This window comes from Cuculus canorus, chromosome 17 (genome assembly GCF_017976375.1).
Source record: "Cuculus canorus isolate bCucCan1 chromosome 17, bCucCan1.pri, whole genome shotgun sequence".
In the NCBI taxonomy this organism is placed as follows: domain Eukaryota; kingdom Metazoa; phylum Chordata; class Aves; order Cuculiformes; family Cuculidae; genus Cuculus; species Cuculus canorus.
Genome location: NC_071417.1, coordinates 9,491,784 through 9,508,166, shown reverse-complemented (window position 1 = coordinate 9,508,166; position 16,383 = coordinate 9,491,784). Strand labels below are relative to the sequence as shown.

General features: G+C 42.4%; 1 protein-coding gene across 1 annotated transcript in view; it reads left to right on the top strand.

Moving 5' to 3' along the window:
- Positions 1 to 645: 645 nt before the first annotated feature.
- PTPN11 (protein tyrosine phosphatase non-receptor type 11) overlaps positions 646 to 16,383 on the top strand; it is a 29,374-nt gene continuing 13,636 nt past the window's right edge. The window contains exons 1-9 of the mRNA XM_054082464.1: positions 646 to 806; positions 5,842 to 5,964; positions 7,045 to 7,239; positions 8,290 to 8,482; positions 9,638 to 9,754; positions 10,239 to 10,352; positions 14,313 to 14,409; positions 15,412 to 15,491; positions 15,610 to 15,768. Of these exons, the coding sequence (XP_053938439.1) occupies positions 793 to 806; positions 5,842 to 5,964; positions 7,045 to 7,239; positions 8,290 to 8,482; positions 9,638 to 9,754; positions 10,239 to 10,352; positions 14,313 to 14,409; positions 15,412 to 15,491; positions 15,610 to 15,768 (1,092 nt within the window). The 5' untranslated portion in view covers positions 646 to 792. The remainder of the gene's footprint in view (positions 807 to 5,841; positions 5,965 to 7,044; positions 7,240 to 8,289; positions 8,483 to 9,637; positions 9,755 to 10,238; positions 10,353 to 14,312; positions 14,410 to 15,411; positions 15,492 to 15,609; positions 15,769 to 16,383) is intronic.

Below are 16,383 nucleotides of genomic sequence, written 5' to 3'. Positions count from 1 at the left end.
CTTGTATCACAAATAAATGGAAAATCAAAAGCGTCTCATCAATGGTCTCAGAGGAACATTCTAACCTTCAAAAAATACAGTAACTTCTATGAGAAAGGCCAACCGTATCCTGGGCTGCATGAAAAGAAGCGTGGCCAGCAGGTTGGGGAGGTGATTCTGCCCCTCTGTTCCTCTCTTGTGAGACCTCATCTGGAATACTGTGTCCAGTTCTGGAATCCTCAACATAAGAAGCAGATGGAGCTGTTGGAACGGGTCCTGAGGAGGCTACAAGGATACACCTTGGAGCACCTCCCGTACGAGGGCAGAATGAGAGAGTTGGGGTTGTTCATCCTGGAGAAGAGAAGGCTGTACGGAGACCTTAGAGCAGCTTCCAGTGCTGAAAGGGGCTACAAGGAAGCTGGGGAGGGGCTGTTTACAAAGGCTTGTGGTGATAGGACGAGGGACAATGGGTATAAACTGGGAAGGGGAAGATTTAGACCCCGCATAAAGACGAATTTCTTCACGATGAGAGTGGTGAGCCCCTCCCGCCTGACCCCCCCTTCTCGGGGCTCTATGCCTCCCCCTTTCTCTTCCTCCTCCATCTCCTTTCCCTCCCTCCCCTTCCCCTCAGGGGGCGGAGCGAGCGTCGAGCGGTGATGACGTCAGCGGTGGTGACGCAGGGCGGGCCGCGCCGCGCGCCCCCGGGCCCTGAGGCGGCCGTTGTTCGCGCGCCCCGAGGCCGCGGCGGCCCCATGTGAGAGGGGCGGGGGGGGCGGCCGGGCGCACCGCCACCCGCCGGGGCCACGGGGGAAAATGACATCGCGGAGGTGAGCAGGGAGCGGGAGGCGCTGAGGACGCGGGAGCGCCCCGAGGCTGGGCCTCGCTCGGCTCCCGTAGACCCGATCTGAGGGTGGGGAGGCCCTGGCCCAGGTTGCCCAGAGCAGTGGTGGCTGCCTCATCCCTGGCGGGGTTCCAGGCCAGGTTGGATGGGGCTTGGAGCCCCTGATCCAGTGGGAGGTGTCCCTGCCCATGGCAGGGGGGTAGAACTGGATGGCCTTTGAGGTCCCTTCCAACCCAAACCATTCTATGGTTCTATAGTTTTAGCATCCCGGGATTAGGTGCCAGTGATCTTGGGAAGAAATGTTTTGCTCTGAGGGTGGGGAGGCCTTAGAGCAGCTTCCAGTACCTGAAGAGGCTACAGGAAAGCTGGGGAGGGACTGTTTACAAAGGCGTGTAGCAATAGGACGAGGGCAATGGGTATAAACTGGAGAGGACCAGATTCAGACTAGACGTAAGGAGGAATTTCTTCACTATGCAAGTGGTGAGGCCCTGGAACAGGCTGCCCAGTGAAGTCGTGGCTGCTCCATCCCTGGACGTGTTCAAGGCCAGGTTGGATGGGCCTTGGGCAGCCTGAGCCAGTGGGAGGTGTCCCTGCCCATGGCAGGGGTTTGAAACTGAATGGTCTTTAAGGTCCCTTCCAACCCAAACCATTCTGTGATTCCCAGGCTACTTGCCTGCTGTTTTACACTGCTCTGTGGGGTTTGTTGATGTGGAGATCCGGGCTGTTGGTGGGATCAGGAGGATGCATGGAAGGAGATCCCCATTTCTTCTCTGCATGTAAGGAGGAAAGGCAGGATTTTAAGGTCCCTTCTGACCCAACCCATTCTGTGATTCCCCAGCAGGATCACTCCCTGTGGGATGGTGCTGCCTCAGGCCTGGTGGGGTGAGGGGACAGCTGCTCGCAGGGTCAGAGCTGCCACAGTAACGATAGCTTCAAGGGGGTGGTTCAAGCTGGTCTCCCCGCACCCACCAGTTTGTTTGAACTAGACCTGAGCAATGGGTGTTATTCCTGTGGCAGCCCACTCGGTTCCCAGCCCAGTATTGGAAACTGGGAAAGGATGTGTCGCTGTCAGCAGCCCAGCAGAAGGGACATTACTGAAACTAAAACCTGAGACAGCTTTAAAATGAGAGTTCAGAAGCTGACCTGAGCTGGCACTAGGTTTATTAGCAGCAGTTGGTCTAATTTCAAAACCTTGTGGTGTTGCAGGATCACGATGATAACCAGTTGGATCTTTTTCCATGTTGTAGCTTCTTGCTATGCTTAATGCATTTTGGTGTTTGTCTTGTTTTAGCAGTCACATTAGGGCTGAGAGGTTAAGGTCTATGTTAGACTTCAGAAGGATTGCTGTCATAAAAAGGAAAAAGGTGTTTATGTTCTTAACTAACATACTATTCTGAAATTAGATACATCTCTAAGTAATACCTCTTGAAGTGTAACTTCTTCAACATTGGGTTGTCCTCGTTCTGCTTAAGATGGTTGAAACTAGATTGGTTGGTTTTCAGTCCGTGGCCATTTGTGGTTGGATTTGAATTTAGGGTCTTCTGAAGCGTGTGTGGGATCTCTAGATCTCACACATCAGAATAAGTGTGCCTTTTCCAAGCACTTGCGAAATTCCTTGTTGTCAGGAGTAATTCTGCTCAGAGCTTTAAATTGTAACTTGTGAGGGGGACTGAAAAACGATGAGAAATATAAACTGATGAGCCTATAAATAGGAGTTATTAAACTACCCATCACCGCCTCCCTGAATGCTACAGTTGTGACAGCTGAACCTCAGAACTGATTTAATCTCCCTGCTTTTGAAAATCCCAGCATGGAAAAATTTATTTATTTATTTTTTTCTTTTCTCTCTTCAGTTTGGTAAGAGAGAAATATGCTGGCAGTGTCTGACATAGAACACAGATCCTGCTCATCTTTTATGAATATGCTGACAACAAAAGGAGAATTGCACCAGGCTATATTTCGTACCATGTATTAGTTTTCAGCAAAAGGTTTTTTTTCTTTGCTGATATCCACTTAGATTTGTAAACAAGACCCCTGCCAACATTTTCATTCCGCTGTAAACTAATAAGGGACTTGGAATGGTGTTTGCTGAACCCCCTGGAGCAGAGTTGCTGTAAGGAGTATTTCATGCATGGTGAGGACAGCGAGTTTAATTAATGTTTGAGTTTATGTGTGCGTGTGGTACTTCCTTGATCATATTTATTGGCTGTGATGTCCTTTGCTTGTGACAGCCTCTGCACCTGCTCGTAATAGAGGGGGAAGGAGGAAAGCAGAAAAAAAAGCCTAAAATGCATTCCATCCCTATAAAAGGAAGCGTAAGAGAAAGTCCTCTGTGGGGCTTGTGTCACTGGTGTCAGCTCTGTGGTCCTCTCTGTGCTCTCCTCCAGTTTTGGAAGGGATGTGGCCACTGAGGTTCAAAAGCACATATGTGATGGCAAGACTTCAAATGAAGTGATCTCGATCCCTGGTCCGGAACCATTTAACGGAGATCACCGACACCCCCATTTTTCTATTTGGGGTGGCTGACAAATGCATCTTCCTACTCAAAGCCAAAAATACAGAGCTGAGAGAGCAGAAGTACAAGGTACCATTAGAGCAGGAGTTACATAAAGTGCAGTGAACTCCATTGGTCTCCCAGATGCAGTTTCCTTGTGCTACTCTTACATTTTACCATCTTCAGTAGGAGTGTATTTATATGTAAGGGGGAGATTATAATTTTTTATCGATCTATCATCTTTTTCCCCTATCTTCTAAGCGCAAATTCTTTGTACTCCTTTCTGTTAATTAAATTATTATTTTGCTGTTGTTTTACATCTTTTTAAACAGTAGTGCACGGTTACTTTTAGATGAATTAGAGTAAGATACAGACTGTTGTATTAGTTAAAGTTTAGGTAATGTCGCTGTATCATAAATATGTAGGGCTAATTCCAATAATTTCTCCTTTGTGTGCTCAGACAGTTTTGAATATGAACTCAAAAACTTGCAGAGGGGTCTCTGGAAATCCTCTAGCTGTTTAAAAAGCTTATGAACTGTTCAAGATTCTGTTGCACTTCTTTGTTTTCTCCTAATGGAAATAGAATTTGCAGGTGAAAGTGTGAGAAATATATTACCAGCTTCTGTGGACCGACCTGTCATACTCTGAAATATATCATTTAATGTTTGGTTCATCCCAAGTGCCAATGCTTGTGCAGTTTCTTTTGTGAGACTGCATCAAAGCGGAACTTTTCTTGACCTTGGAGTAGGCAGTAGATACATGTAGCATTATTTTTTAATTTATTCCCATTTGCTGTAATAACTTGAGATTATTTTTAGCATTTTTTTTCATGAGCTTTGCGTATAGGTTTGATTTTTTTTTTTTTTTGGTCATTGTTCTTCAGATAAAAGTGTTAGTATTCATTAGATTTTCTTGATGAAAGCAGAGAATCCTTAACTAGAAAAAAAGCAAGATTATCAAGAAGAATAATTTACTTCTGAAATGGCATTGGTGCATAAGTAATCCTAATTCGCACCTCACTAGAGGTTTGGATCTTCTGGAATCCCTACAGTTCTCCAGAATGTTTCCACGAGAATCTGTGCCTGAAGAAAACAGGCTTGATATGGCCTTGGTAGGAATATTGTCAAGTTTTCAGTATAGAAGGAGTTGCTGAAACAGTTGAAGGAGTAACCCTAAATTTAGACGTGCACTCACGTATTTTGCTGTTTTAGCAATTTAGCTTGAATTGCTGACTGTGAGGAACGATCAGAAATGCTTTGTGCTTTGTGATTTTTTTTAGCGATAGGGCTCTCACATCTGCAGTGAGATTGGTTGCAGAGCCTTTTGCCTTTATGTTTTGCTTTACTTTGGAGAAACTAAGAACTGGGTGTACAAAGAGGAGCAGTGTGTTCCCTCTGTAGATATGGATGCGTGTTTTCGCTTGTGCCCAGCGTAACGTCTGATTTATGGAACTCTGAGAAATAAAGTCGATCTTTTAATTGCCAAATGCAGGTCTGACAAAGCCACTGAACCAGTTCTTAGCTGCTGCGTGCACATCTCTGTCCCTGGGCTGCATGGTGGTTTGTTGTTTGGTTTTTAAGTTTGTCTTCTAAAACCGTGCCTCACCAAAAATTTCTTTCATCCAGAACACGCAGATGTAGTGTAGTACTGCAGGAGTGCAATAAAAATCCTTAATTATAGATAAGAGAAAACGCAGATGTGTTAACTGAATGGCTAAGAATAAGTCTCTTAAAAGTTAATGCTATAGGTGGGGGCACAGAGCTGCTGAGATGCAGCCCATATACAGCTCTGCCTTGGCAGGTCACGATGTTCGTCATTCAGAAGGCCGTTTGTGGGTGGCAAATATCAATATGAGATTCCTCAGTGTTTGTATTTAAGTGGGATATATTCGGACTGGAGAAATTGCCATGGTAGTTGGAAGACAGAGCGGTGCTCTGGTGTCTGGCAGCGGTCAGTAGCACGTTCCCTTGAGGAAAGTGGAAGAAGACTGGGCAACGGAATAGGTTGTCCACAAGTGAAGTTCCTTCCTCACCCCTACCAGCTGGTGGTCAACCTGAGCCCTCAAGCATGAGGTTTCATTATGTTTTTAACCTTTAAATGTTGTGAAGTTTCTCTTCAGATGTTTTGTTTTATTTTTAAGTATTTTCCCTGTTTGTCTTTCATTTTCTTTGTGTGTCCTCTGTTCCAGGAGTAAGGAAAATGCGTGATTTGTGGTCTCTATTTATATGGTAGACCTTTCTTTGGTATCATTTTAAACCAAGCGATCTGAATATGTATAGGTATAGCTCTTTGATTCTTTGATTTCATAAGCATTTCTTGCCAATATGTAAAATTGCAATGTAATATCAAATGTACAATTTATATTTTCTGCTGAGATAGAGATTCTTATTCATTTAGGGACAAAGGTCAGTCCTTCCTGGCTTTGAAGCCATTGAATTGTTCTATTCTGTCTTATCATTTAAGATAACTGAAAACCAGAAGATCATCTATTTATTTATTAACACACTTTATTTTTAACCTTTTATAGATGGTTTCATCCAAATATTACTGGGGTGGAAGCAGAAAACCTACTATTAACAAGAGGAGTTGATGGTAGTTTTTTGGCACGGCCCAGCAAAAGTAACCCAGGAGACTTTACACTCTCTGTTAGGTGAGTTTAATATTGATATTTTTGCGTTTCTTCGCAGTTTGGTAAGAGTCTACGTTTGACGCTGTTCTATGCAGAAAGAGTTGTAAATGAAGTGCTTGTAAGAGATGAAAGAATGCATGGATCATATTTTTTCCTCTCTTTTTTCCCGCCTCCTGTTTTCTGCAAAAAGGTTCTCAAATACTCAGGGACACTGTAGGTTCTAGGAAAAGGTGAGGGGAATCAGAAGTATATTCTTAATAGCATTACTTATAGCTCTTTAAAAATGTTTGATGGCCACGTGAAGGGAGCAGAGATAATGTGAATTACTGATCAAGCACATGCAAAGAAACGCTCTCCAGACTCTCTTCTTACAGGAAAAATAAGCAAGTTTTTAAAGGCAGCTGCTTCCAAAATAGGCCTTTTGTAACACTTGTCCCCTGACGCTATGTGTGTAGTGGTAGGGATGGGGAAAGGACGGCAAGAGGAAGTAGATAAAGGAATAGGGAAAGTGGGATTGGTGATAAGGGTAATGCTGTTTGGGTACCTTTGAGATAATGGGCCTTGTTGAGCAGAAGGGGGCTCTGTAAAAGCACTTTTCTTCATTTGCTCCCACACTCTCTAACATTAATGACTTGCATCAGGCAAAGACAGCTGTGTACTGAAGGAAAGATCTTAACAGCATGAAATTCTAGGGAAAGGAGCAAACAAGCTCTGATAGGTGTCTTGAGAATGCCAAGTTCTTCTGTCCTTACCCCTCCGCCCCTTGTGCATGTGTGTACAATTCTTGGCGGTCAGAGGGATTTCTGCTGGAGTTCGTGAGGCTGCAGAGCTTGCACTGGCTTCATGGATCCCTTTGTTACAGAATTAAGTTTTTTTTCCTATTCTTCGTGACTGTTGGGCAGCCGCTTCCCCTTCTTGCAAGCCACCGAGCTGTGGCTGCATCACCCTGCAGAGGTGCACTAGCTTAGCTCTTCTGCAATATTTCATTTGGAAGGTGATGCAATTGTAAGTATGGATTTCTCTAACTCAAACAGAACACTAAATATAGAAATGATTGATTGGAAATCAGCTGACTTGTGTGGGTTTTTTTCCGAATCTTAGACGAACTGGAGCTGTCACTCACATCAAGATCCAGAACACTGGAGACTACTATGACCTCTATGGAGGAGAGAAGTTTGCTACATTGGCTGAGTTGGTCCAATATTATATGGAACATCATGGACAGCTCAAGGAAAAGAATGGAGATGTTATAGAGTTGAAATACCCGCTGAACTGTGCTGATCCCACATCTGAAAGGTCAGACAAATAGTGGTGAAAACCTCAGCATTTGCGCATCTCTTAATAAGTGTATGTGCTTATCCCTATTAACACTACAGCCAGCATCCATTTGATGAAAGGATGCCCACTCTTTTGTACTAAAAGTGGTCCAAGCGATTTCAGTGTGGTTACTTGCAAAGCAGACTAATAGACATGATTAAAGCTAAAGCAATATAAGCCCCAGAACCTATTTTCTTCAGCATTGTCCCTGGTGTGATACAACACTAAAAGAGAGGGCATAGTTCCCTTTGTTTGTACTGGGGGAATGTTTTATTATAGAACTTCTCCCAAAACTGTTATTACTGCAAGGAATTCCCAAGTGTATTTGTGGGCATAACTTTATACAATTTCATTAGAAAGTGAGTAATGTGCAACTCCTCAAATGGCTCAAACTCCTGGTTTTAGGAGCCTGGCTAATAAGGACAACCTGAGACTTCAGACTTGACATATACTGAAGAAGTATGCATATGTCAGAAATAAACCTCTATGGCCAGTAGATATCAGTTCATTCTGAGAACTCAAATGCTAAGGGAAAATATTAAAGCAAGTTCTCTCACTTGTCAGAATGACTTATTTAATGGTAATGGGGAAGATTATTGCCGTTTTAGCCATGTTTCTCAAAGAAATGAGATTGATGAGGTTATTCTGTCCAGTTCCTAATGTGATGGAAGGATAAAGCCTCAAAGGTGCTAAGTTTCTGTAAGTTTTGTCAGGAACTTGCATCCTCATGAAGAAAATAAAGATAAGTGCCCTGAATGAGGAAAGTTTCATTTGGAGCTTATGTGAAATGCAAATTTCAGTGCTTCTAGAACTGCTTGCTTTGTAATGTTTCTGTTATCACTCTTGCGTATGTACATGTACACTTCCAAGGCATATTTTGTTCTTTATTTTTATAAATTGAGGCTTTCTGTAGACACAGACGTTGTTCAGTATGCATAAGCTTTTTGCTTTATAATAAACATTTAGAACAAGCAGATTCAGCCATGGCTGGAATGACGAGTACCTGTCTATATCTGGCTTTATTTAAAGGTGGTTTCATGGGCACCTCTCTGGAAGAGAAGCTGAAAAACTGTTAACAGAAAAAGGAAAACATGGAAGCTTTCTTGTGCGTGAGAGTCAAAGCCACCCTGGGGACTTTGTTCTCTCTGTCCGAACAGGAGATGATAAAGGAGAGAGTAATGATGGGAAATCTAAAGTGACACATGTCATGATTCACTGCCAGGTAGGATGAAGCACGAGTTGCTTTAACAGGGCAGCTTCCATGGGTGCTGGGTTTATTCTAACAGGAGAGCCATCTTTGCACTTTGCTACGGAGAGCTGAATAAATTTCCCCTTTTCCCGTGGTAGTCTGTGCTATACATCATCTGTTTAAGCAAACTGAATAATTTGATAGCATCACAATTCTATTAGTGTTTAGAGTTTTTTGATCGCTTGCCCGATTGAATCTTGTCAGACTGTGCTGTGCTGTCAAGTACCTTCTAATAGGTTTGTGTTTGATTGCATCAGAAGTCTGTCTCAAATCCTCTGCTGATGGAGGCTTTCATGTTCATCAATCTCCTTAAACAAGTTGCAGTCTCCTGGATAAATTATATAAAAATACCAGTAATTGGATAAATAGAGACCCATCCGAGTGTATCTGTTTCTCCTGTCAGTTTGTAAAGTTGGACTTGATAGATGGTCAACATTCTGTGAAGAGTTTGAGTATTGAATGCAGGGAACGATTTTAAATCTAGAGCTTGAATTTAATGTAGGGTAGTTCTTCACTGAATTATCTTTAAATTATGGTCTTTTGATATATTCATGTGTGCCTATGGGTTGCTATTTAAAAAAAAATCACAGATTTTGTCATTTTTTTTGTTTTATCCTAAAAGAGAGTGCAACATCGTAGTTGTACATTAAAATACAGTTTGGAGGTAGAAGCAGCCTACCAAGACTTTAGAAGCTAAACTACAAGCATTTTTTTTATGAAACCTCTTTGATTTGCAGTGAACTACTAGGAGCAGTTATGGTATCAAGTAAAATAACTTAGCATGGCTTCCCTGAGATAGGGATGGTGCCAGTCAAGGTGCCGACCATTCAGGACCTGATGATTCTTTGGAATCTGAATTGGTCTCCAAAGCTGTCTGCTGGACTCTAATTGTATACCTCAGGCAGAAAGGCAGAAAATGTTATTTGCTACAAGCTGACGAAAAGGATAATGTCCCCCATAGTGTCTGTGTGTATCTGTTGTTACTAAACTTCTACCATCCCTTAGCAAAAGGATTTTACTGGATTCTTATGGTTTTAAAGAGAATTATGTTGCTTTGCCTAAATACAATATTGGTGTAGACGTCATTGTATGAAGTGCGTTTATTTTGATAAGCATTTGTCTTTCAAGGATCTAAAATATGATGTTGGTGGAGGGGAGAAGTTTGATTCTCTGACAGATCTAGTGGAACATTACAAGAAGAACCCTATGGTAGAAACTTTGGGCACAGTATTGCAACTCAAGCAGGTGAGTGAATCGAGAAGGCACCGCTGAGCTTTATCTTCAGCATATATTGTTGAAGAGCAGGGTTTTCCATATGTTCTGCCAGACATCGTTGTTTTTCTTTTGTAATGCAAAAATGAAACGGGATGAAGAAGTCGGCCATTTAAATGGGAACAATTTTTCATATGCATGTGAAGGGACAGACTCTTGGTCTCTGACGTATACAGAACTTCCCTGGGTTTGGTCATGGTCCATAGGGATTGCAGGGCTAGTCCAGAAATGAAACAACTTAATGTGTCGAAGAACGCTGTGAGACTATGTAAAACCAATTGTTCCCTGCCCCCTTCCTCTCTATCCTTGATGCCCTTCTTTGTACAAGTTGTAAAGTTTTGAAGTCCAAATAGATGCTTGGATCCCAGAATTGCTATATAAAATATAATTCATGTAGGGTATTTGTGCTTTAATTGTCATTCATTATGCTTTTATTTAATGTTTGTGTCTTTCTTAGCCTCTGAATACCACCCGTATTAATGCTGCAGAGATTGAAAGCAGAGTGCGAGAGCTAAGCAAGCTGGCAGAGACTACAGATAAAGTCAAGCAGGGCTTCTGGGAAGAATTTGAGGTAATTCATCGCATTCCAGTGTTATGGTATTAGATCTCTACGCTGCTAACAAGTCAAGTTTGTAACTGCCTTGCTGACATTTCCTCATCTCCCCCTCTGTCAATTCAACTCCGTGTTCTTGCTCCCATCTCCTGTGTCAGGTACAGCATCTGTTAAAATTTTACCAGTTTTGTATCGACTAGCAAAATGATTGAAATATTTGCCTTTTTCCTGATTCTGAGAGCTAATTATATTCTTAAATGCTATTCATTCAATACCTAGCGAAATCCCTCCTGAATATCCTCCCCATCATGAAGGAGCCTTTTGTCCAACTGTATCTCTCCCACCAGGACAGTCAGTTGGGGTCATTCCGGTGTTCCTTCTCTTCACGTGCACAGGAAGAGGTCTGTAGGCTGGATTAATGTCACTGAAGGCAAAGGACTAATTTCTAGCCTACGTTACTTTTGGTGACCTGAGTACCAGTACAGTAGCGGTATCTGATGTGGTTGGAATCTGTCGGATGTATTGTGCCTGTGAAGGGAATTGCGCTGTGCTGTCTGTTGCAGAGGATGTTCTGATTTGCACTCTGTGTTTGGGAGGCTGGATACCATTGCTTTACAAAAACTTCAGTGTGATTTCTCGGTCAATATATGCTCCTACCCTTGAGTTTGTGGCTTTTTTGGATCCTAAAACTATTGTGAAGTAGTAGCGGTAGGAAGCTCTGAGATGAAGCAACACTGAATGTATGTATTCCTTAAGCTCCTGGAGATGTATTTTTATTTTGTTTCAGTGTTTCCTTTCTGCCTGCAGCCAAAAGTCTGTTTCCTTCCCAGAAAGTAGCATTGCCTTTCCTTCTGTCTTACCTGCACACCTCTCCTGTGTAACGTGCCTGTGCTGGCCCTGCTCTCCCCTGCTCTGAAGTCCTAATGATTTCAGGGAGCTACTTATGTTTGGAAGAAAAATACAGCTGAAACTACCACATTCCAGATTACTCGAGTCTAGCTTGGCTCCTAACCCTTCTCTGCCAGCCAGAGTCACTTAGCAGCTTCATGCATGTGATGGTCATGGCCAGAAGCTTAGAAGTGTCTTAAATATGATGGTCTGGTTTGTACCACAAACCTAAAAAAACCCACAGTGGAATCTGCAGCTCCACCAGCAGATGGCAACAGGAAACTAGAAAGTCCTGGCCTCTGACGGAGAGGCTGATGTTGGCTGTGTAATTCTATTTTGAGAAACTTCTTGAATAGAGATGGATTTGCAAAACAATCATTCTTGAAGAAACTGGGTTTTGGTCATGTACAGTCCAGTCTGCTCCAAGATTATTGTCAGGAGGAGAAAAACAAATCCATGCAAAGCATAAGACTTACCAAAGGTAATACCTTTCTCTACGAATGTGGATTGGATATAAGAAGGTGAGGTCATGGCAGTGGGGAAATCATAAACTGAGGATTGAACTTTCTCTTCTCTCTTCCCCTCTGCCCACTCAAAGCATGCCTTGCTCTTTTTCAGAGAGCATAAAAAGGAAAAGTGTGCCCTGTTGGCCTGCCCTTCTTGTAATTGGTGTTGGCTTACCAGAAACTGTGTGAATTAATATTCGGGTTATTTTTTCTTGAGGGAAGCACTCCTGTGTGGCGCATTTAGGACTGGATTGTTGGTTTGTCTAAATACGACCTAACTATTATTTGACACTTATGACTTCTTTTTTGACCTCTGGTCTTTGTTGAATTAATTAGTCTTGTAATGGATTTATCAGTCGGTCCTTAGAAGCAAGGTGTTTTCCTGTCTTCTGGCTTTTCCTAGAGAACAGCATTTGCTAGGAAGCCAGAAGTCTTATAGAGAAAGCAAACGTAAGAAATGAAAGGTTTTACCTGTGAGACATTCCACTTCTCTTTCCCCTTTGCTGCTGTTAGTGAGGTCAGCACCGAACCTTATTTTTTTCCACTCTGTTGTTGGAAATGAAGCATTCTCGTAGCAGTTTGTGTGTTGTGCTTTTTTATTCGCCTCAGGTAAGCTCTAGCTGTCGGCCTCGGTGGCAGGAGGCAGGGGGGGCAAACTCCAGGATGTCCATGGATCTCTGCCTGTGCTGTTTATGGCTTGGCAGTCCAGATGGTAGTCATAAATTACTTGTCTTCAGGCATATTTAAGAATGTACCTCTTGTCCCGTGAACCACTAGACAGAAATGTTGACAGTCCTTGTAATGTTTTTGCCTCTGAAAAATGGCCATTTGAGCTTAATGCTTGGATGTTGTCATGAGGTTGAGAACTGTGTTTCAGATTTATTGTTGCATTGCGTACATCTCTTAATGGGCTTGTTAGAAGTCCTGCTGCTCATGGATCTCTCCTCAGGGATGCTCAAAGCAATAATAATTAACTGTGTGAAGTGAAGATGTGTTCGAAACTGTTTTCCATAAACGTCATTGTTTCCATTTTTTAACCTGCTAGCAAAGTTTAGCTTTTGATTCTTTTGCATGGCGTTTCACTTGGCTGAGGCTTGAAAGTATTGAAGGTGATAATGGCACCTGATACGCTTTTGCAGCATGGCAAGAAGTGAGCTTACTGCAAGATGCTCTTTCACCTGCTGTTAGTAGAAGCAAGCAATGCTGTATAGGGATATGTCTTCTGTCTTTGCTTCACAGCATGAAACCTCACAGCCCTCCTGTATTGTTTTTGTTCTTTGGTTTCGCTGTCTTTAGGATGAACCTAATTGTCCAAGATCACTAAGTGAGGTACTAATGATATCAGAGACTGAAATGGAAGTGAGCAAATGTTCTTGACGTGCCCAAGCTTTAAAGTAAAAGCAATCTCTGCAAGAGCATTAAGGGTGTTAAAAACAAGGGGAGCAGCTTCTAAAGCCTTGAGACTTCCTTTTAGTCAGGCTAGTACTGCTTTTGGGATTAAAATTTGGACCAGATTGAGATTCTGGTCCCTCCAGCTTCATTGCAAGTGGAGAGATGTGCTACTAAGCAGCATGGCTGTAAAGTATGGAATTGCTGTTGCCCCTGTCATGCTAATTACAAACCAAGCACTGAGAAATCAGCTCCTTGCCAACAATAGAAACCTCTGTGCAGATGATTTCTGCACTGGGGTGATTTATGGGTAACAGTGTTTATAGATACCAAATGCCCCCTTTCCTCTCCCAGCAGGATCATATGGGAGGGTCTGTGCAAAATTCTGTACTGATTTAGTGCAGTGGCCTTGTGTTGTAGGAAGAGAATAATGAGAGCACTTAAGTTGCATGCGACTTGTGGGGGGGACTTGTACATTGGCAGTTTACTTGTCTCATCCATAGCTTTGAAAATACTGTAGCGTTCCCACGTGCACTTTTGTTTCAGGGGAATAGACAAGAATGTCCTTGTAATATTCTGCTTCTAACTGCTGAAGGGCTTTTTGCTGTGCTAGATATTGAAATGCAGTTGTTTGCCTTGATGTGCTGCTTTGGGTTTTCTGGATGCTCCTTCTTCCTCTATGGCTGTGTGGAGTTGTTCTGGCTGCAGCTTCCGAGGATCTGCTCTTGTAGTGCTGTAACACAGCCTTTGTCATCCCAGGGTCTTGCATTTAGGATGGCCTCATTTCCACAGCCAGAGTTTTATTGTGACTCTTTGTCACTAGTTGTGTTTTCCTTACACAGTGTTTTACTGATAAAAGCTATAAGGAGCCAACTTGTCTGCATAGTCAGAACAGTGTCATGAGACTTTGTGGTCATAGTTTGTGGTTTAAAGAATCTTGGAATTCATAGGTGTTCATAGTTACCGGGTGGAAAACAGCTTGCTGTGTCACTCATGCTCCTGTGTTTCTTGTGTACCTTGGAAGCAATGTTGTGCTAAGACTGAACGGAGAATTCCGGTACCTCTCTCTCTTTCTCTGACTGTCTGGCATTATAACCAACTAGTATAATTTTTGTGGAGAAGGATCTCTATACTGATGGTGCAACAGTATGTACTGCTTTTATTAAAACCAGTTTCTTGTGCTGTTTTCATTTAGACTCTGCAGCAGCAAGAATGCAAACTCCTCTATAGTCGTAAAGAAGGTCAGCGTCAGGAAAACAAAAACAAAAATAGATACAAAAACATTTTACCCTGTAAGTATTGATTCCTTTTGTTACAATGTAAGCCTGTGCTTTATTTTCTTAACTTGTGAATACAGGGTTAATTAATCACCACTATGCTTTTTCTTCCCTTCAGTGATAATTTCCCCTCTTGTGTTGTCAGTATTAGCCCATGCAATTTCCAATTCATGTTCAAATATTTGTGCTTTGTAGATACTGATATTTCGATTCCCAAATATTGGTTTTATCTTCAGCTTTCATTTAAAAGCGTCACATCCCTAAACTGTTATTCAGCGAAATGGAATGCTTGAATTTAAGAGGATTAATTTGCGGTAGAAAACTGCGCGGTGCAAATCCAGCAGCCATTTGTCTTGACTTAGTGCTTGGCTGTCCAAGTACACACGATTTACTGGGGGCACGAATGCTTACTTTGATTTGGCTTGTTTTGAATTAACAACTTGTTTTATGAAATGGCAAAAGAGATAAGTTGAGTATCCTAGCCATTAATTTACTGAGTTTGATAACTTGAGAGTTTCTGGTAGCAGGGAGAACTGTCCCTGTCTGTGGGATATTTAGAATTTATATTTAAGATATAGTAGCCTTATGAGAGGCGGCTGAGGGACCTGGGGTTGCTTAGCCTGGAGAAAAGGAGGCTGAGGACAGACCTCATCACTGTCTGCAACTCCCTGAAAGGCGGTTGGAGTGAGGTGGGTGCTGGTCTCTTCTCCCAAGTACCAAGTGATAGGGTGAGAGGGAATGGCCTCAAGTTGGACCAGGGGAGGTTCAGATTAAACATCTGGAAAAATTTCTTTACCAAAAGAGTTTTCAGTCACTGGCAGAGGCTGCGAGGGAGGTAGTTGAGTCACCATCCCTGGAGGGGTTTAAAAGACAGGCAGGTTAAGTGCTCAGGGATCTGGTTTATTAGTGGGCAAGTATGGTTGGACTCTACGATCTTAAAGGTCTTTTCCAACTAAACAGTTCTGTGATTCACAACTGTGGGATGCAAATGCTTAACATACATCTATATTCTTCCAGTTGATCATACCAGAGTTGTTCTACATGATGGTGATCCAAATGAACCTGTTTCAGACTATATCAATGCTAATATTATTATGGTAAGTACACTCCTACCTACAGGAATCTCGTTGGCACAGCCCATCTCTTCTCTTTAACATCCTCACCTAAGTCCAAGTTAGTCTTGTAACCATTTGTTCAATTGTTTTTTTTCTCTAGCCTGAGTTTGAAACAAAGTGCAACAACTCCAAGCCAAAAAAAAGCTACATTGCTACTCAAGGTTGCCTACAGAATACAGTGAATGATTTCTGGAGGATGGTGTTCCAGGAGAATTCTCGAGTTATTGTTATGACAACAAAAGAAGTCGAAAGAGGAAAGGTAAAAACATGCTCTCAAAGTGGCCATAGGAAGGGTCACGACATTTGAATGCAAATAAGGACTAAACTGCCTTGGTTATATATATATTTCTATGCCGAAAGCTTGTGTGCCAACACTGTCCTTGGAGACCTGGAAGGTGCCGAGTGTCCTTTTTTATTGATACCCATGGGAATTGAGGGTAGGCTCCTATTGTATCAGCAGGCCTCTGTTTTTTAGGGGTTGACTGATTAAATTTTAGCTCCTGGATATGAATCTAGATATTTTAAGATGATTCAGGGAATGAGGCACTGGATGTGAGGTGTAGCCGAATGGGCATTCTGTGTGCTTGGAGAGGTGAACTCCCTGTTCCTATAGCAAAAATATTGCCATTTCTTTTAGCTTACCAAGCTTGTATAGACTAGAAAAAGCAGAATTGTGGGACTTTAAGAAATAATTTAGGTGATATTGCTTCTTGCATAAAATCCACAATATAATGTGGTTGTTATTGCTCCAGATTCACCTCATCCCAGTCACATTTACTGTACTACTAGAGTGCTATTCTCTCTTTTGGCTTTACTTTCTGTGCCTGAATTTGATAACATTCATATTACGTGCTGAGCTAGTGATTACAACTGA